Source organism: Chroicocephalus ridibundus, chromosome 2 (assembly GCF_963924245.1).
Source record: "Chroicocephalus ridibundus chromosome 2, bChrRid1.1, whole genome shotgun sequence".
Lineage (NCBI taxonomy): Eukaryota > Metazoa > Chordata > Aves > Charadriiformes > Laridae > Chroicocephalus > Chroicocephalus ridibundus.
This window is the reverse complement of record NC_086285.1, coordinates 155,634,844-155,655,874: the sequence shown is the minus strand read 5'-3', so window position 1 is coordinate 155,655,874 and position 21,031 is coordinate 155,634,844. Positions and strand designations below refer to the sequence as shown.

The 21,031-nt window shown below is 44.8% G+C and overlaps 1 protein-coding gene across 1 annotated transcript; it reads left to right on the top strand.

Annotated features, from left to right (window-relative positions):
* The first annotated feature begins 285 nt into the window (after positions 1 to 285).
* On the top strand, positions 286 to 20,734 carry HAS2 (hyaluronan synthase 2). The gene is made up of 4 exons (XM_063324048.1): positions 286 to 471; positions 10,093 to 10,719; positions 15,678 to 15,779; positions 17,879 to 20,734. The coding sequence occupies exons 2-4, from the start codon at positions 10,093 to 10,095 to the stop codon at positions 18,806 to 18,808; spliced, it is 1,659 nt and encodes a 552-aa protein (XP_063180118.1). The 5' UTR covers positions 286 to 471; the 3' UTR covers positions 18,809 to 20,734.
* The last annotated feature ends 297 nt before the right edge of the window (positions 20,735 to 21,031 follow it).

Below are 21,031 nucleotides of genomic sequence, written 5' to 3'. Positions count from 1 at the left end.
GGCATCACCAAAGAGACTTTATCTGATGCTGTACATCTCTCAAACTTTCAGACGCTGCCTTGCAACTTCTCCAGCCTCCTGGCTAGCCGGGTTTGAAATCAGATCTTCAGCTTCGACCACGAGAAACTAACTCCTAATTTATTACTTCTAACTTTTTTTATTATTATTATTTGAAAAAAAAAAAAATCCACAGCTTTGAGCTAGAAACTGAAGCAGAGAAAGACAAATACATGGTTATTGTGAAAACACGTGGGAGAAAATGAGTAGGACTGAATAGCCTTAAACGATTTTTTTTTATTATTATTTTCATTTTTAATTATTTTTTACTTCTGAGCGTCTCAATAAGTCCCTGAAAAGTGCGATTTGATCTTTTACCTCAAACTTGGAAACTGTTCAGCGGGAGCAACGGTACGTGAGACCACACAGCTGGCTGGAGCCCCTCTATGACCAAAGGACAGAAGGACAAACAAGGTAGGTGATTTATGATTACGCTTCTGTCACCTCAAGAGCACAAGACCCTCTCCTCCCATCCCCACTATTCAAAGGAGGAAGGCTGAAAGAGATCCCCAAAACACGAGTGGGGCTGGGGGAGGATCTTACCGGCTCTACGCTACACCTATTTCAGCAATGAATAGGACCGCAGTGAGGATGAATGAGGTTTTCAGCTTCATCCCCTCCTCCGTGTAATCCGTTTAAGATATTGCTGAGCTCTACGATTTGGGGGGGGAAAAAAGGAAAAAAAAAAAAAAGAAAAGAAAAGAAAAAAACCCACACCAAAACCTAACCAAACCTAAAAATAACATAAAATCGAGCAACAGGTTAGGCAGCCGCTCCGCTGAGCCCAGCGAGGGAGGCGAGACCTGCTCGCAGCCCAGGCTGGCTTCTCCCCCGGCCCTCCCCCGCCTCTGCATCCCGGGCCGGGCGGGGGGACGTGACAGGAGGGGAGGGATGGGACGGCAGGAAGGAAGGCGGGGAGGCGGCCGGCGGGAGGAGGGCTGGAGTCCCGCCTCGGAGGGGAGAAACCAAGGCGACCGAGCTGCCTGGGCGGTTTCCCGCGGGAGGGACGGGAGAAGGAGGGCTGCGGCGGGGCGGGGGCTGCCGCGCTGCCCGCCAACTTCCAGCGCCGCACGCCGCCGGCCGGACCCGCCCCGCCGGGCAGCCCGACGGCGGCACCCGGCCGAAGGAGCGTCACATCGCGGGGGGCTGCAGCCGCCGTGGGGAGAGGTGGGGGGGATCGAAGGCAGCTCCAGCGAAGCCCCGAGCGGCGCAGCCCGCCCGGCGTCGGGCGGGGAAGGGCCCCGCCGCCCCGCTCCGCTCCGCCTGGCTGCCCCCGCCAGCCCGGGCACGGCCGGGGAGGGGGACCCACCCCCATTGTGACGTGGCAGCGCGGGGGATTCCCCCCCGGCGCCCCGCCCACCCACTGTGACGCAGCCAGCGCCGCCCCCATTGGCTGAGGCGCCGGGCCGGGGTTCCCCCGCAGGAGCCCGGCGGACCCGGCTCCCGCGGCGTTCGCCCCCTCGGGGCTCTGTAGGACCCCGGGGTCTCCTTCCTGGCGGCCTTCCGCGGACCGCTGTCCCCAGCCCCTTCCCTGCCCCTGCTCGAGTGGCGGCTGGTGTCTCCTGGACACGGCCGAGACCCGGCTCCTAAGAGCCTTGTCAGACTCCATAGCAAAGAGGGGTGAAAGGGACTTTTGAGAGGATTTACCCCGTTTCCCCTGTCCCAAGAGCAGGCCCCATGTACCACAACGCTCCTGGTGGGTGTTGTCTCACCCCTTCTTCAGGGCCTGCGGTGATCCCGCATCTCACAAGGCACAGCCACCCCTTGGCGTTAGCACCCTGCATCATAGTCCCCTTCCTTAGGGATCATTTTTCCATAGGCACACACGCGTTGTTTTCTCCAGCACACATTGCGTGTGGCATGGGTGCCCTCGGACTTGCTTCAGAGAATGGATAGGTCATGTCATTTGGGGGTGATGGTGGTGAAATGTGTTCTCTTTCCCTGAAAAACTGCTCAAAATCCAGTTGCCGCCAAGGCTGGAGGAGTTTTGTCACTGGTGTCAATAAAGCCACGATTTTATTTCATGCTCGTAAATCTCTTATAGAATCATAGCATCTTAGAATTGTCTAGGTTGGAAGGGACCTTTCAGATCATCTAGTCCAACCATCAACCTAACTGACAAAAAACATCACTAAACCATATCTTTAAGCATCTACCTGTCTTTTAAATATCTCCGGGGATGGTGCCTCAACCGCTTCCCTGGGCAGCCTGTTCCAATGCTTAATAAGCCTTTCAGTGCAAGCACAGAAAAAACTGGGAAAAGGTTTTCCCAGTACGAAGAGCAGCTCTACTGGATTCAGTGGAGTTTCCCATGCTAGTTGCACTAGCAACAAACTCAGCGGTTCATATTTATGGTGTGGAAGCAAATTTGCTTCTCTACTACTCAAAATTCGTGTATAAAGCAGCAAATTACTTCTCCATTCAGTGGAGTGGAACTTGACTAAGTCAAACAAGATATGACCTCTGCTTTATAAACCAATTGTAAAGTAATAAGCTGTGAACACCAACTAAATATTAATTTGCTGGAGTAGGGCATGGAGTAGTCAGTTTTGTGCCAAAAGCATCCATGGACTTCACAACCAGCAACCAGAAAACATTTCTAAACTAGATTTTTGTTTAACCACAATCCAAAATGTCTGAGTACAAATATGATTTACTCCTTCATTTATTTCTCAAAGCATTTGTTTGGGGAGGAGGGGGTTAGCCTTCTTTTGGTTAATTTAACAACCAGTGTATCCCTGTCTACATTAGGGACAAACCCAACCAGCAGCTGTAGAATTCATTCCACATTGATTACTCAAACCTATAAGAGACTAAATTTGGGCTGTTTAGTGGGAAACATACATTGAGCAGACAGGAGATTCTTGATTTGCTGATCAAAGCCCATGCATGCAGATACATTTTGCCATCATTACTAATCCTGTTCTTTATTTTAAACCTAACCCCAGAGTTAATTTTAGTCTTATGTGAGCCCTTTCCAGAAGATCAATGGCATGACAAAATCTGGAAGTGATAAATAACCAAAAGCACCAGATATGGTAACTCTGCTGTATAAAAGATGTACAGATGTAACATAACTTTCCAGTTTCCTCTCTGCAGGCTGTAAAATAGAAGAGGGAGTCTGGACAGCTATTTTATGCTTGTAATTAATGTGTACCTGGAATCATTTGTACTTCAAAGAATGATGATTTATTTTGCCTCCAAAACAAGGCTAATAACAAATCTAAATATTGTCTGAAAAATTGTAACCGTCAGACGGCGTTTGTGTATCCACACGGTGTCCATGTGTACAAGGCCAGACACAGACGTGTCAGCCTGTGTGTGTGCGCGCACACACTCACACACCCACTCAGACACGCTCATGTCATTCAAGCGGCGGATCATTTGAAGCCAAACGCTGTTATTCTCACAAGTAAGGAGGTTTTTAAAGGCTTATAAAAGATGATACTCTTCCTTTGGTTGTCTGCAAAACAGCCCCTGGTAGCTGTATGCTCATATACCAACGTGTGCCAGCTCCTACGCTGCCAACCTCACTGATCCCAGGCACCCTGCTGAGTAAGAGCTGCGTGTTTGTTACAGGTAAACCCCTACTGTACTGACTATACCTTCAGGTGGATATAGGCAAGCAAAATAGGAAGTGGTGTGCTGGTTTTTGTTGGTTTATTTTGAGGAAGAACAGTTATATGGAACTAGAGAACCGGTGAGCCCCATAGCACACCAGAAAAAATACCATTCCAAATAGCAGTAACCTAAGCCTCATGAAGGGTTTGGTAGATCTCCAAGAACCTCCTGCGTGATCGTGGTTCCCATTTTACAGGTGAGGAAGCTGAGGCAGAGAGAGGTGAATTCGCTTACCTAAGGTCACCCAGCAGGTGAATGGCAACAGGAGGAACAAAATCCAAATTGTCTGAGTCCCAGTCCACTCTTAGATTCCCTAATGTAAGAAATGTAGTGGTTAAGCAATGACCCATCATAAGGGAGATTAATCTGTATAATAAATTTGTTAAATGTATGGACACACTTTTATCATGGGTATCCCAGAAAGAGCAGCTTTGCAGAGAAAGATTTTTTTTTTTTTAATGCCTGCACTACAGAACTGCAAGATAAATTACCCAGTGATTTCCCTCTTCAGCAAAACACTTCAGTGCACACTTATCTTTAGTGACATACTTACATGCTTTGCTGAATCCAAAGCCTCAGCACTAAGGTTCAGAGGACCCTGACCAGTAGGCATTCAGAAATTCAGCTTCTATACAGGCACGTAAAATTGAGATATTTTCAAAGGTTTTCAGTGCAACAAAGATTTGCAGGCAAGTCTGATGTACAGATCTTGTATGTGAGGTTCGCTCGTATTATCAATTTATTTTGAATCGGGAGTGTGCTGTTGAGCACAAGCTACAAGTGCTCCCTCCCCCCAACCAAATTGCTTGGGTTTGTGTTGCAAAGCGATCGCTGGGCACACACACCGGATTGCTCTTGAATTAAACTAATTGCAAGACGTACCCCTGGAGCGCACTTCTCAGACCCTAATGGGTTTTCCGTCCATGGGGTCTGACTAAACTTAGTTCCGAGTGAAAACGAGAATGGAGGGAGGGTGGAAGTTAGGCCCTTAGCACCAGGCATTCCTTTTTACAGATCTGTTCCTGTAGTTTTGGACTATTTGCCGATTTGGCCAAAGCCCTAGATGTTTAGGGAGAGGCACAACTCTTCTGAACTATTGAAGGGGGTAAAATAAGCGCACTTGTGATTGAATGTTTACTGTTGTCTCCTGGACAAATATTGACTTTTGCAGTGTAAGTTTTTTTTAAAAATGTGTTCAGATGTTTGGAATTAATAAGTGCTAATTCTTTCAAACAACCTTCCAAGTTGTTACGTTGTATGTATGAACTTCCTGTGTCTCCCCGTCTTGCTTTTTAATCTTCTGGGGAAAAGCTAGCCAAAAGTGCTCTATGGCAATATGTCTGAGCCTTGTACATGAGAGATGACTCCTGGAACAGATGATGTAGTGAGCTGCATCCCATGTGTTGCAAGCAAACCTAACTTCAGTTTGACCTCCCATCAGTCCCCGGTTCCACATCCTGTATCAGCAGATGTGGGGGACCACCTGACCGCTTCCTTATTCCTCAGGGCAGCTACACAACGGCTGGGGCAGAATAAGTGAACACGCTGCAGATAATATTGACGTGTTCAGACACCAATACACAGAGGTTTTCTGGATAGGTGTTTGCCCCTATTCTGTTTCTTACTCTCTTGATGTATTAGTAACAAATTCCCCTTTTTTTTTCTCTTTGCTTCCTGGCTTTGTAAAGGGATGAGCTATCTCCTGGTCCTGTTACTCTCAGCAATGCATGAAAGCTGATTAGTAACCTCATGGATGGACTGTGCTGTATGATTTTGGAGGGGGGAGAAATGGTGCTTTACCGTGGAAGTCAGCAGTGTTCTTTGCTGAGTAAAGACCCAGTCCAAATCAGGACAAAAGAACCTGCTGAATTTCAGTCAAGTGCCCAAGTGCCTAGATCTTATTAAAGTTAGATCTATGTACCATTACTACAATTAAATGCTAGCCTGAGTTTTTTTTCAGAATAGAGAGAACACAAGCATATTTTGCTATGTTCTTCCTATTTGAGATCTAAGGCATTATTCATTCTGAGAAAGGAGCGTGATGTCTAGTGTTAGGGTTAATACCCCAGTCGTTATATGTACAGTGTAGGTATTAGTCAACTCTTTGTTAACCTCAAATTTTTTTATGAAAATGATGCTAGAAGGCTACAACTTGTAGTTACGCCAGTTGTTAATAGTAACGTGGAGTAAGTTCTCCTTCACCATAGGTGTGACCAAAAAAAATTACTCTTTGTGTGGCTTTATCGTGATGCCAAAAGAGACACAATGCTATAGAGTTCACTAGGTGGACTCTGATGTGAAGTACATGCAAGGGTTCATTTCTTGGCCATGCTTTTCCATAGGAGTCTCCAAAGAAAGGCACACGTTGCTTCCTCCCGTACAGTCACTACAAGGTGCTATATACTTGGGACTGCTTGGTGAATCAAAATTTGTCACTGAATCAACAACAGCCTATGTAGTCTTATGATTTAGCATATGGCTTTCGTATTTGATTTCTAGTAGATGGGCTGGTTAACACTGACCAGCTCCATCCATGGAAATAAACAGCTACAAGATCATGACAACAAATTGCTCAGCAGTAGACTTTGAAGCCTCTCTACGTACACCCATCCTGTGTATACAAACCATGATGCTGTTTGATGGAGGCTGTGTAAATCTTGTGCTGGGTTTAGCACTGTGAGGTCAGGTGAAGGTGCCAATAAAGGAATTAGGTCCGCAAAGTGCAGAGCAGAATTAGCAGTCTTGTCTCAAGCTTCTTGTGCAGTACATGGGGGACACAGGCACCTCCAAGAGTCTGACACAGCCAGTGCAACCTTATTGCCCCCTGGAAATGTCCTTCAGGAATGATGAAAGGCAATGGACCCTCCGACTTCTTTCAGTGCTAAACAGCTTTCACTCTTGAGAAAATAATAAGAAAGAATGAATGTTGCAGGTACTGCCTTCCTCCTCCTCCTTTACAGAACTGGTTAAAAACCTGCCCAGAAAGTGCAAGATCTTGGTTTGACTCCAGAGACAGTGAGGTAACCCACCAACTCACCTTCTCACCAGGTGGGGAGCCAGGTCCCTCTCCTCACTCCAACACCTGTTCCCATGTAGCAGCAGTTCCATGTGTATAATAGAAGTGACCTTCAATTATCTTTGTTGATCCAGGAATATGGACCGGCTGCATGCCTTCCATGTGTTGAGCACCTCATCCCTAGCCTAGGCAGTGGGGTTTCTTTGTTTTCGAAGTGCTGCAGTGCCTGTTTCCCAGGACAAACTTACTGGGTTAAATCCCTGAAGGAACTGAAGATTCTTTAGGCTGAGACATAAACAAAACAGTAAGATCTGGTGACCATAGGAGGTGTGTATGGTGTCCTCCACCAATTAGTCAGCTGTTGAATAGGGCTGAAGTGATGGCAACTTTGAATATAAGCAATTACATTTTGCTGAAAGAATATTGCCAGCACTCAGAAAAAGTGCTTATCGGTGAAATGATTGAAAAATAATTGTGGCTTTGAAAGTTAACGTGGGTGCTTGTCCTTCACCAAGCATTTGACACACTTTGACTCAGCATGTCAGTATTAGTTAAAAACCAGTACTGTATGCTAGTTCTCTGGTAATACTTGATTTTAGCTTCGTATGACAGGTTCAGGAAACTTCAAGAATGGATTTCAACTGATGTCTTATGAAGGATGTCCTATGAAGGATGTCCTTTTACATTTCACTATGTTAGGCCAGGCTAGATATTCCAAACAGCACTGTCTGACCTTAAAATCTCTGATGCAGCTATTGCCTACCCTCAGTGCTCGTATTTGACTCAGCAGTTCATTTTTGGTCCCAGACTTGTACAAGCGTCATTTCCTTTTAACTTCTTGGCTCAATTATTGGAGAAGGGTGGAGAGTTTTTGGCTTCTTTGCCATTGTTTGGGCACGTTCAAGTTGATAAAGATCAGTTCTGCTGGGCAAGTTATCAATAGCTCACGTGCTAAAGCTTGAGAATATTGAGCAACTTTTTCCAGACTTAGCCTGAGATTCAGTCAGTTAAAAGACTATACATAAAAACCTCAATTGCACATACAAAGAGGAAAGTTTCTTTGATGAAAGCCAGGAATTTAGATCAAAACACAGTTTATTTTCCCAAGGTTGACAGTGAAAGGATAGGAAAAAAATGCTGTTTTATTAAGACCAGAAATCCATTTCTTGATCTTAAAAGACTGGTTTTTTGCAAGGGAGGGAAGCTGTGCTGTAATGACAAGATCAGAGAATTCATTTCTTTTTTTTTATTTTTTTCCTTTTATGCAGAAATACTTCATAGGAACAGAAAAAGCAATAGCAAATTATTAGAAAAGAAGCCTGGTACAGTAAATAGGCAGGCAAATGTAAACGCTCCAGATCTTAATCTAAGTCCTGTGAGCTCTACCCGTACAAGTGGTCCATTGATTTCAGACGTATAACTCTTAATGTAAGCAGACTTTAGCTCTTACTGACTAATAGGAATTTTCTATTTCTGGCAAAAGAAGAGAAGTAGTGGACCCCAAATGGGAAAGCAGAGTACAACTGCACTGTTAACGAAACATTTACCTTCATGTTTGTGACCTTCTGCGTGCTTGAGGGATTAATAAACACACAGGCTATTTGACTTCAAGGTAATCTAGAGGGGATCCATTACTTAATCTGTTTTCCAAAGCGAGTCTATTTTGGGCACGGAGTTTTAATTCACCTATAGTGGTGGTAAGCATAACCTATCTTTTATTAGGCTTCTCTGTGACCCTCGCTGTGAAGGACTTTCAGACAGGCCAGAGCAGGGACGGTCCCTTTTGCTGGTGGGTGATTACAGCACCTGTCAGAGCCCAGCCATAAGTATTCAAGGAAGTCCTAGAGATAGGGTCCGATTTCTCTAACAGTGTCTCCAAATATACATTTAAGAGGCTTCCTCCCGTCTTGAAATTTAAGACCCTAAATAGCCAGTGGAAAAAAGCATAGTCTTCGTGACTTCAGACTTTATGCTCGCCTGGTTTATTTTTATTTTGTAAGTGATTCTGTGTTGACTTTTTTTTTCCAAGCCTGTAACTTTTCAGACAGAAACATAATTGATGACAGCTATGCTGCTGCAGCTTGGTAGTATTTTCTCAAGAAAGAGTTAAAGACATATATGATGTAAGGAAGTGCTGTTCCAACTTCAGCTTTGGCCAACAGACGGTGAGACAAACATGATCAGCAGATGAGCAGGATGATAGCAGCAGGGAAAATATGAATAATAGTAAGACAACACAAATATTAAGTCCATTACTCTGAGAGGCCCTAATTCAGCAAAATATTCAAGCATGGGTTTCGGATTCATTGACTTGCGATGCGCTTGCTGGGTTAGCCTCAAACAGACGTTATCCATTTTATGCCAGGACAATGCCCATAAGGTCAGATGCATCAATTGGCATAAACCATTGTGATTAGCTTTCCTGTAATTCTGACAAAGCTGTTGCATAAAATGGTTAATGGGATTGTCAACAAAAAGCAGTTAGGTAGCAATATATCTCCTTGCCTGCCTGCCTACGTGTTTTTATCTCAAAAATCCCAGAGCATCCTCCACGCCAGCTAGCTGCTTCATAACCTGGAACTTAGGTTATAAGATTTTACAGCCAGGTAACCTAAATCTGCAGAATTGTCAGAATCAACTGATGTTCTAATGAATTTTTGAGTCCAGGGTGGAGTCTTGGCGCTCTTAAATTAATGCGTGCTTTTGCCACAGACTTAATCTCGGTCAAGCTTTAGCCCTATACACACATGCTCACATCTGCATATATCTGTGTACACAAATGTATGAATAATACATTTTTGCAATGGTACTGAGAAGACCTTTTAAAGCAGATGTCTGATTATATAAATATAAATTATAAAGATAGTCAGACATCTGTTTAAAAAATTATAAATACATTCAGACATCTGTTTTAAGAATGTCTTTCCAATATTTTTGCAAACATAACTAAGCGACAGAAGCGATTCAGGGATGCAGTCATGACATGGATGGGGGATGAGGAGGGGCTGCCCAGACATCAGCTGTTCCGCTCGCCCGTGACCGTAGGAAGCGAGTGGTGGCCTACGAGCCCCTTCTCCAACCCCCCCAGGGTAAAATGACAGAACACCTCATTCAGCAAGCCCAGGCTGCCAAAATAAGATCCTAACACACACAGCACCTTCTGTGAGGACATTACAAATAGTAGAAAACATCCCTGGTACCTGAAGTGTATTTTATTTTACACAGAGGAAATACTGCAAAGGGATGTTGAGCGAGGTGATGCAGTAAGTCCGTGACACGGCCAGAAGCACAGGGTGTTTCTGTTGATGCTGAGCCCTATGTTTTAGCCAAGACACCCCTTACGAGGGCTTATATCAGCAAGTGGTGACTCTGCTAATGGTTTCCATGCTTCTTTGCAGATGTATTGTGAGAGGTTTATATGTATCCTGAGAATACTTGGAACCACACTCTTCGGGGTGTCCCTCCTGCTGGGAATCACCGCTGCTTACATTGTGGGCTACCAGTTCATCCAAACAGACAACTACTACTTCTCCTTTGGACTCTATGGTGCTATCCTGGCATCACATCTCATCATCCAAAGCCTGTTTGCCTTCCTAGAGCACAGGAAAATGAAGCGGTCGCTAGAGACTCCAATCAAGCTGAACAAAACAGTTGCCCTTTGCATTGCTGCCTATCAAGAGGATCCTGACTACTTAAGAAAATGTTTACTTTCTGTGAAAAGATTGACCTACCCTGGAATTAAAGTTGTTATGGTCATTGATGGGAACTCAGAAGACGACGTTTACATGATGGACATTTTTACTGAAATCATGGGTAGGGACAAATCTGCCACTTATATCTGGAGTAATAACTTCCACGACAAAGGTCCGGGTGAGACGGAGGAGTCTCACAAAGAGAGCATGCAACATGTATCTCAGCTGGTCCTGTCCAACAAAAGTGTCTGCATCATGCAGAAATGGGGTGGAAAAAGAGAAGTAATGTACACAGCATTCAAAGCACTGGGGAGAAGCGTGGATTATGTACAGGTAGGTATTAGCGCGCCAGGTCAGTGCCAATTCAAACACACTTTGAAAGAAAGCAGCTTTTGTATATTTTGTGCAGCATGTTAGAGGCCATCCTAGTCCCTGATGAACACAGTGCTCCTTTCAGTCTGTTTGGAAACAGCTTGACCGTTAAAAGCGTATTTTGCTACCTTTTAAAATGGTCAATCTATCTGTGAATATGTTGAATCTGTGCACCAGCTACTGGAGAAATCTGAAATCCTTCCTCAGACTTCAGTACTGCTCCCCCCATCCAAATGGTTTTGCTTCAGACAAAGCCAGTGGCCTCCTGAAGACCCCTTCACTGCTCCTGTAGGTCAGGATCTCGGGTGAGGTTTTATTTTGTGAGGTTGTTAGCGGCCCCATGTGCAAGCAGACAGACAGGTATTTGGTGGCACTAGGGAATATCTCGCAGCAGTGGTGGAGCCTGTAAAAAAGATGGGGGCATTTTAGAGGCTCCGAAGGCTGTGTGGAGTGTTCATTAAAAGGGTCAACGTGCAGCCTTGAAAGAAAGATTTCTGCAGCTAAAGCCTGAAGGAGCTTTTGCTTCATCACTTACAGCTGCATTACCTCACTCACCGCGACTTGGCCTTTAAAGCCCTTATGACACTATTCACTTAAAAATGAATTAGGCTGGGTCCTCTCTCCCTGTTTCCAAAGCAGCAGAGACACATTTCTTTCCAGCTGCCTTGGATCCCGTGAAAGATTTGCTATGTTTTTGCCTTACACATGGAAGCACTCCTCGCTCCCGCAAACAGCCCTGCTGACTGTGGGAAGGGGAAGAGGTCACGTGTGGAGGAAGGCGGGTGGGATCAGGGTCTCTGGGTGGACACTGAGGATCCTTCCTTATCGATCAAGGCCAGCAAGGCTCATTCAGCTAATCCCACTGCATATGAGATCATCAGAGGGCTGGAGCACCTATGCTATGAGGACAGGCTGAGAGAGTTGGAGTTGTTCAGGTTGTTCAGCCTGGAGAAGAGAAGGCTCCGGGGAGACCTTATAGCAGCCTTCCAGTACCTAAAGGGGGCCTACAGGAAGGATGGGGAGGGACTCTTTGTCAGAGAGTGTAATGATAGGACACAGGGCAAGGGTTTCAAACTGAAAGAGGGTAGATTTAGATTGGATATCAGGAAGAAATTCTTTACTGCGAGGGTGGTGAGACACTGAAACAGGTTACCCAGAGAGGTTGTGGCTGCCCCATCCCTGGAAGTGTTTAAGGCCAGGCTGGATGGGGCTTTGAGCAACCTGATCTAGTGGGAGGTGTCCCTGCCCATGGCAGGGGGGTTGGAACTAGATGATCTTTAAGGTCCCTTCCAACCCAAATCATTCTTTGATACTGTGTGATTCTGTGATCTTCCCAATTCACCACCCTCGGCCCTTCCCACCTTCTCCTGACCTCAGAGCATACAGTGGTCACCTCCAGTGGAGCAGCAGCTCCTTGCAGATGTTCTCCACTGGTTCAGGGCAGCTGCATGGTTGACCGATACATGTTTCTGGCGTCCATGCCCAGCCTTGTGCTGGCGTGTGTGTGCACACTCCACACGGCACAGCATCCATGGGCACAATGTCCAAGGGATGCGGAGAGGCTGCTTGTAGCTGGGCTGAGAGCAGTGAGTCCTTCACACTCAGGAGGGGCAGAAACTGAAGAGTGCTGGGATCCGCTCTGTTATTGGAGCTGGGAGAGTGAGGCAAAGATTTAAAGCCCATCCCCTACCACTTCCAAAATTGAAACTGATTTATTCTCTGAAAACAATGGGCTTAAGTTCTCCATTGTCTGCACTTTGGTTCTGTTCTGTGAGGGACTATGATGGGATAAAAATGCTGGTTTTCTTTATTAGCATGGTTTTATAATCACTTTGCACAGAAGTATCAGATTGCAGAGAGAGAAGGCAGAGAGGAAACAGATTCATTGCAACTTTCCTCCCTCGGTCCAGCTCTTGCATTTGTTCAGGGAACCTGGAAAAAGTGTTTCTATTTCAACAGTCATAGCATAAACTGAGAAAATGGAAGAGATATTTCTGGTCTTTCAGTCAATGTACACTCCTGACTTGGCTCAGAAGTCCTGATAAATGTGTCAGGGACTGCAATGCTGCTGTAAGCAGCCCTCAAATGCTGCAGTAATGATTGATGCCACAATCACATCTACGGTCACATCTATATAAGAAACGCAGCACCTTGGTGGCCCTGGCTACTACACAGTCATGACGCAATGCAGCTAAAATGTGGCTCTGTTTTATGAATGAATGAAGGTTGACAAATTTCAAATGGTTCTTTGGGGGTACCCACGGTAAATTACATTAAACAGGCCTAACATTTTAAGGGACCAGTCAGCACCGTTGCCCACCCTTGAAACTGTGGGCCTTATAGTTCTTAAAAGACACCTTGGGGTTATGGACAGGCAATCATAAGCAGTCAGACCAATGCAGATAATGAGCTGTTGCTTATTAGCGGCATCTCATTAAATACCTGAAACTGCTGTGAAGACTTATTTGCCTCCTGGAGGAGGTTAGGAGGGTGCAAGCCATCAGGTAGAGTTGTTAAACCGGCAGATATCGTCAGTGCAGAGCTGGTCAGGGCAGCCAGGGTGCAATTCATCTTGGCTTGGTGGAGGCACCTGTGTGGACAGTCCAGCGCAGCCTGAACTTCTCAGAGCAACTTAGATAAACTGTCGCTGGTGACAACAAGTATCTGAACAGCTCGCTTAAGGCTGAATGTCCCTTTCATGCAACTCTGTGACCCAAGGCAGTTTATTTCTAGGTCACTCAGCCCTTATGTGGAAAGATGGCAAATTGGCTCTGGGGCTGTGCTGGGCTACCTCTGGCTTGACAGACCTCGGTGTGTTTTATTTGGGTTCCTAAGTATCTGCCTTTCTTTGGCCGTGTCCTCTTTTCACCTGGAAAATGGTGGCTTGTCAGGTTTGCCCCAGAAACCCAGGCACATCCACTGTGCTGACATGCCCTGGACACATGCTGGTAATTTGTAAATATGACTGTTTTCAGGATTCCTCATTTCATATAAATTGTGCTGCTGACAGGCAGGTCTCTCTGCTGTAGATAAATGCATCTGGCAGGGTGGGGGCTGCTTAGCCACATCAAGTGACAGGCACCAGAGGGAAAGCAGAGGGGCTGGGGAGGGACCACCACTGATGGTCACCAGAAATGGGACCAGTGTCACTGCCTGAGCCTTGGGTACTCGGCAAACTGTGGATGCCCTGTTCAAAACACTCAGAAACAGGTCTGCTCAGGAAGTCCCAGGTAGAAATACAGGCATCCTTTCCCCTCTTCAGCAGAATTGTTTTGCTCCCTTTTTATCACCCAGTGCTGTCACTGATGACAGATTTCCACCAAAGCTGGAGGCATCCCTTGGCCAGGTTACAAAGGTGCTGCTCAGGATGAGTCCTTAGAGGAGAAGAGGTGGATGCATCAAGTTAGCAGGAGCTGGAGATGCTTGTGGCTTTTCTCCTGATGGAAATACAAGAGCTTGGATCAGCTTTCTCCTCTCAGCCCACTCCAAGTGAGCGTGGAGAGGAGCATGTTGGCAGAAACTCAGTTGCACACTGAGCCCAACTACCCAGGGTTACCTCCCAGCTCGAGTCTGGTCCATAACAGAGCCCCAAAACGCTCTCCTCCCCTTCATAGACCAGACATGAAGGTTTCCGCTCTCCTGGAGTGAAGGGGCTTAGGCTGAATTGAAAGGTTGGGTGAAAGGACACCAAAATTAGGATACCCGATACGAAGCCTCACCAGAATCTGACTAAATAGGTTATTCATGCTGAGCTACCGACTTTTGCCCCTACCGTCCCCATCTGAGATCACAGGAATGCAATGTGAGGATAAACTGGAAACAGTATGAGAATTTGTAGGGCAGGATCCAGCCAGCCAGAGGGGTGTTTCTGGGACAGCCTCCCCTGCTCCAGTTTCTGGGAGTCTGCGAAATGAGTTTACACACGATGGGGGCACCGCTTGCAGCAACAGCAGCTGCGACAAGGAGACACCCGCCTGTTTGAAACAGGCTGCAGCCCGTGTCATTCGCCTCCGAGCAAACGAAAGCAATGCCAGCTGCCTCGCAGACCGGCCAGCCTGTCTGAGTCCTCCTCCTACTCTCCGGGGGAAAGCCAGTTCCTAATGTACACAGTGTTTAGTTGACTAGGAGTGTTTGTGTGGCTGAAACGCCTTGTGTGTGTCATCTATTTCTGCCCTGGTCTCGTGGAACGCTGCTCTTGGGGACTCGCTCCTTTTGGCCTTACATATTTTTTATAAGAATGCCAGGGGAAAATAGCAAATAATTTCTATATATCGAATGTCAAATCCCTGCACTGCTAATAACACACCATGCATCTAAAATTAAAAATGAGTTTGTTCTGGAATCCAAAATACATCTCTTATGTGAATTGCTAAAGCGTTCTGTGAGTTAAAGAACGATTAGGTTTCTTCCCAGACTCCTAGCTGACTTCTTCTTTTTCTTTTTTATAACAAGTGTCTGGAATTTAACTCCTCGCTCCTTCCCTCATATGGCAGTGGGAAACATTTGACCAGGCTGCTCCAGCCATGCAGCCGACGCAGGGAAACCCTATGTCAGGGCTCAGCAGGGATCTGCCACACACTCACAAACACTGTCTTGCTCTGCAGTGCCCCATCTCTGCGAGCGTATCTCTGACTCGCAGCAGCCAGCCCAGTGTGCCAGTAAAACAAATAGAGCGGATAGAGAGGAGAGGATTGTTTGCCTGCGCAGCACTAACGAGCGCTCTGTTTCGCTCAGCACCACTCCTTGCTGCCTGATACAAACGGCCTTTAACAGAAGTATCAACCCAGACTCCAAAGTGAGATTTAACTGCATTCAGGAGACTACGCATATAGAGCTACGTCAGTCACTCACATGATTTTTATTTTCCTCTCTAGTGTACTCCTTAACCCATTTTTGTTCTTGTTATGTCTTACTTGTAGGTCTGTGATTCAGATACCATGCTTGATCCAGCCTCATCAGTGGAGATGGTAAAGGTTTTAGAAGAAGATCCAATGGTTGGAGGAGTTGGAGGTGACGTGCAGGTGAGTTCGATGATTTTCAGATTAACAGAGGGGTTTCAGCAACTATTGGCACTGTAACAGACTTCCCTGACTGGAATAGGTTTGAATATATTGCCATACCATTATAGAGGCTCTTATGAGACCTTAACCTTTCTGTCTGTTGAACAGAAACCCTTATTCTGAGATACAAGCACTGTATGGTTTTAACACCCGGAGAAAGGAAACAAAAATTATTCTCCTCCATATATGTGAAAAGTAGGGCACTGGCATTGTCGGGATTGTTGTGGCATCTTTGAGTCTCTGGATATAGCTGCTTTCTCAGGGTACCAAAGAAAAGCTATAGGGGAGCAGGAAATTGAGAACAGGTCTCCCAAAGCCAAGTCCAGCACCCCAAGCACTTCAATTATGTTACCACTGGCAGCCAAGATTGTTAGGAATAAAAGCCTTTTTGAAATGCAGTGCACTATGCACTCTGTGTATTGTTGGGTTTCCTCTGCATCTCTGTCAGGCAGGACAATGGAAAGCCCCCAAGTCAGCCCAGATCCACTTTTGTTAGGATTTCCAGCATTGCCGAGTTTGGCTGACAACTACAGCAAAAGGCTGTTCATTCCTTTTCACACAATTGCTTCTGCTGCAATTTATAAAGAAAAATACATATGAATATTTCAATTGGCCTTGGGATCGATCCCACGTACTCAGCTGGGCTTTTATGTGAGATGGAGGAAAAAGGGCCATCTATATGGGCAAGCAGTTGCTAATGAACGCCCCAGTAGTCATAAGTATTTCAGGCATGTGGCTCTTAACTCCAGAAATTAAGATTCCCACAGAAGCCTGAATATCTTTGTGGCTCTGGGCTGACCACAACCAGGTGTCACACTCGCCCTACACATGCGAGATGCCAGGCACGCGTCAGTACAACTGGAAGGAGACTGTATGGGCTCAGCTATGGCAGTGAAGGTTCATAAGTATCTGCAGAGAGAGCGAAGGACATGTGTCCTCTGGGAGGAAAGGTGGCAGAATGAAGGCTCTAGGTGTAGGGTTTTTTTCCTAATTCACTTTCCAGCATGCACCAAATACATTTTAGCCAGGCTTGAGCCCATCCCTGAGCCCTGCCGCTTCTAAAATATTCCGGAATTAAGTTGAAACAGAGACAAGTTGGGCCCTTGGCTTTCAAACCTGACAGAAATTAGGGCCATTGGAGCAAAACACTATTTTTTTCTAGTTGCACAATACTGCTTTCTAGATGTAGAAGGCCACAGGTTCCCTTGAAAATCCCCACACTGAGAAGATACTGGTGCGCAGCTGGCACAGCCACCCTGCTACACACTTACTTACTTGCCACATTCACCAGCACAAGGCGTGTGCTGAGAACACAGATGTGAAGACATGGACATGGGCATCTGCATGCTCCGATGCCCCCATTGAGTGTTCAGACTCCTAGACTATGCCTGTGTTGTATTTTAAGTGTAGGCGTGAGCTTCATGTGAGCTTGGCACATACAGCACAGAAAGACCGAGACCTTTATCCAGGCCAAAGCATGTCTCTATTGGAATATCACAGTATGTCTTGGGCAACGTAACATGGCTGGTACTGCAGAGACAAATCAGAACAGGTTGTTCTTCAGAGGGCCTAATGTCCGATATGGGGACATAGTCCAGGGTCAAACCTCTAGGGCAAGCGTTATGATACCAAAAATGTAGGCCAAAGACCATGTGCTCAGCCTTTCTCATGCTCTAGAATAGCTTTAGGAGGGCTGTAAGAAGTCCTGTGAGTCCCAAAGATGTGATCAGGGGGAGAAAGAAGGAGGAATCCACATCTGGAACTCTACCATCTCCTCTTGGGAGAGGCTGGGACCAGCAGGTCCTTAACTGGGGGTGAAGGGAAAGGAAGAATGAATCAGAAAAGAAGTTTCTTGGTGGAGAACAGGATTTTCACCCCTCCTGTTAATGTCCTGGACTGTACAGGTAACTCAGATTTGTTATGAGTTGGACACAGGAGCTAGGTGCCCCCAGTATTTTGGCTAATGATGCTCTAGTCTCTGCAAATTTCTTATTGATCCAATATGTGTATTTTCTTTCTCAAGAGCTCACCTAAAATTAAAACTTTTTTGTATTTTGCAGATTTTGAACAAATACGATTCCTGGATATCTTTTCTGAGCAGCGTGAGATACTGGATGGCATTTAACATAGAAAGAGCCTGTCAGTCCTATTTCGGCTGTGTACAGTGCATCAGCGGACCTCTGGGGATGTACAGAAACTCTTTACTCCATGAATTCGTGGAAGATTGGTACAACCAAGAATTTATGGGCTCCCAGTGCAGCTTCGGAGATGACAGGCATCTCACTAACAGAGTGCTAAGTCTGGGCTATGCAACAAAATACACAGCTAGATCCAAGTGCCTTACCGAAACACCGATAGAGTATCTCAGGTGGCTGAATCAGCAGACACGCTGGAGTAAATCGTACTTTAGAGAGTGGCTTTATAACGCGATGTGGTTCCACAAGCACCATTTGTGGATGACCTACGAAGCTGTAATCACTGGATTTTTTCCTTTCTTCCTTATCGCCACAGTCATTCAGCTCTTCTACAGGGGAAAAATCTGGAACATCCTCCTCTTCTTGTTGACAGTTCAGTTAGTGGGCCTGATAAAGTCTTCCTTTGCCAGCTTCCTTAGGGGCAACATTGTCATGGTTTTCATGTCACTCTACTCAGTGTTGTACATGTCAAGTTTACTGCCAGCAAAGATGTTTGCGATTGCCACGATAAACAAAGCAGGGTGGGGCACGTCAGGAAGAAAAACCATTGTAGTTAATTTTATAGGACTCATTCCAGTCTCCATTTGGTTTACAATCCTCCTAGGTGGCGTAATTTTCACTATCTACAAGGAATCAAAGAAGCCATTTTCCGAGTCGAAACAGACAGTTCTCATCATTGGCACAATACTCTATGCATGTTACTGGGTTCTGCTTTTGACTTTGTACTTGGTTCTTATCACCAAATGTGGCAGGCGGAAGAAAGAGCAACACTATGACATGGTGCTAGACGTATGATGTTTCCATGGGAAGTTACCCAGAGAGTCGTAAAGCAACCCAACGACCTTGTAGTGTCTGTGGCATCAGACGAATGTTGCCAAGGGAAATGGATCATTGCTGCTGGGAATAGGACATTTATATTCCTCTGGGTTCATTTTCGTCCTGCCAAAGTAAGAAAAAAAAAAACAATAAAAAATGATTATTTTTTTTTTCCAAGGGGGAGAAAAAACAAACCACACATTTTCGACCTGTTCGCAAGAAAATTGGGGAACTTCTATGTTTATGCACTTTTTTATTGTGCATATGCCTGACAGTGTTACGTTCTATATACCTCACTGGTCATGCTTATGTGTGTGGACAGGAAGGAAAGGAGTTTGGAGAATCAAGAAAAGGATCTTACAACCCCTTGAAACCTAATTTATGAACTTCTCTTTTTTATAGTTGTGTTTATAGGAAGGGTCTTTTGTGTTAGGCTGCCAAATGTAATGCCAAAGGTAAATTTTAAGAGGACATTGGCTGAGCTGTATTTTTATATTATTGTATTATTTGTGTGTGTGTATTTTTAAGTCAACTTTTTTTTTTAAATCACTTATTTTATATTTTACTATCTGCCAAAAAAAGCTGCCTCCCCAACATTTTGTTTTTTAGCCTTTTTAAATACATTAAGGAAAAAAATTGTACTTCCTCCCCCAAAATTTTTACTGAATTGGTTTTGTTCACAACAGAAAAAATAAAAGGTCTCTCTGCATTTTTGCAACTGATGAATGGTTATTTCTGTGAAAAAGCATTTAAATGTGCTCTTTGAAGACTTTTATTAGGAAAGGCCCAACATTGTCAGTTATTGAATACGAGCATATTTGTGCATAAAAAAGGCCAAAGGGGTAGATATGTGCAATTTGGGGTTTTGTTTTGGATAACATTGTAAAAGGGAAATTTGCTTCTCTCCTGAGAGTATCAGATCCCTGGCACGCGCAATAAGCGTAAGGCAAGGCAGGCCTTGATGCCACTGGAGAAGACGTATAGGAAAGCTCCCACTGGTTTTCCATGGGATCTGAGGAGTCAAAACCTTCTGATCTGGAGAAATATTGGACACCCAAAACTACTATTGACTTCACTGATGGTTGTAGTTGTTCGTATTCTGCTAGTACCAAGCAGACAGTTGAGATTTTTGAGTTTTAAAAAAAAAATACATGGAAGGAAAACTTATCAATGCTTTCAAAATGTGGGTGTCTTACTATAAAACTTCTGCAGTGCCTTTCACAGAGTTTACAGAAAATATAAACATCAGCTTCTCTGATACTCAGTGTAATACAGACCCCAGTACCGAGCCCAATAATTTGTGTTTGACTAAAGCGTATCTACCAGAAAAGAAGCCAATTTTTTAATCAGAAAACATCAAGTCTTAGCAAATCCATCACTTCCTTGGTGCCTAATAATCAGTCTTGGACATTTATTTTGGACCATGGCTTTGAGAAATAATATTCAGGACTAAATTCTGCAATCCTTCACCAGCCAAAGGAATGTGGCATTGAGCCCTAATATACTTTATAAAGAGCAACAGAAAGCCAGCTGCATACAGATATATGCCCTTTTTAGATTCTGGTATTAAAAGCACTGTGGTAAAGCAGAAATCAGCATATGATGCTTAAAGAACTTAGAAGCATTTTCAGCTTCTCTTTTTTTATGCAGACATGAATAGATTCTGCTGTAGAATGAACTGCACACACACTACCTTATTTGTCTGATTATCTTGAGGTACATGATTGCTTGAAAGTCATACTAATATTATGTTAATGATTGGAGAGTTGATTCATGTTGATTACAAAATAGAACAGTATTAAAAAAAAAAAGCAAAAGAAACAGTAAAAATAAAAAAAAAACTTGACTATGCCTTTTAACTATTTATGATGTAAGTTAAAGCTTGGGTTAACATTCAAATGTCAAATAAATCCTCTCATTCTATAAAAAGATTGAATTAATTGCCTGTATTTATTCTAGCAATTATTCAATGTACTTCCAATATAGGTTGTATAGTATAATTGTTACTTTCATAAATAAAATATTTTTGATAAGATTATGACTAATTCATGGTATTTCTGATAAGCACTTCTGCTTTGAAGCCATAAATGTAGACGGTTTGAAGGATGTTGTTATACTGTCACCAGCCTGGTTTCAGAGGAGCAATTTGCCATCGTAGCAGAGCACCCGGAGGAGGCAGGGACTGCTCCCCGCTCTGAGAGG

Bases quoted from the DNA above. Each gene is read 5' to 3' on its own strand.
- HAS2 (XM_063324048.1), top strand. From the start codon at position 10,093: ATGTATTGTGAGAGGTTTATATGTATCCTGAGAATACTTGGAACCACA. The intron at 10,720-15,677 runs GTAGGTATTAGC...TCTTACTTGTAG, and splicing joins GAAGCGTGGATTATGTACAG to GTCTGTGATTCAGATACCAT. The intron at 15,780-17,878 runs GTGAGTTCGATG...TGTATTTTGCAG, and splicing joins GAGTTGGAGGTGACGTGCAG to ATTTTGAACAAATACGATTC.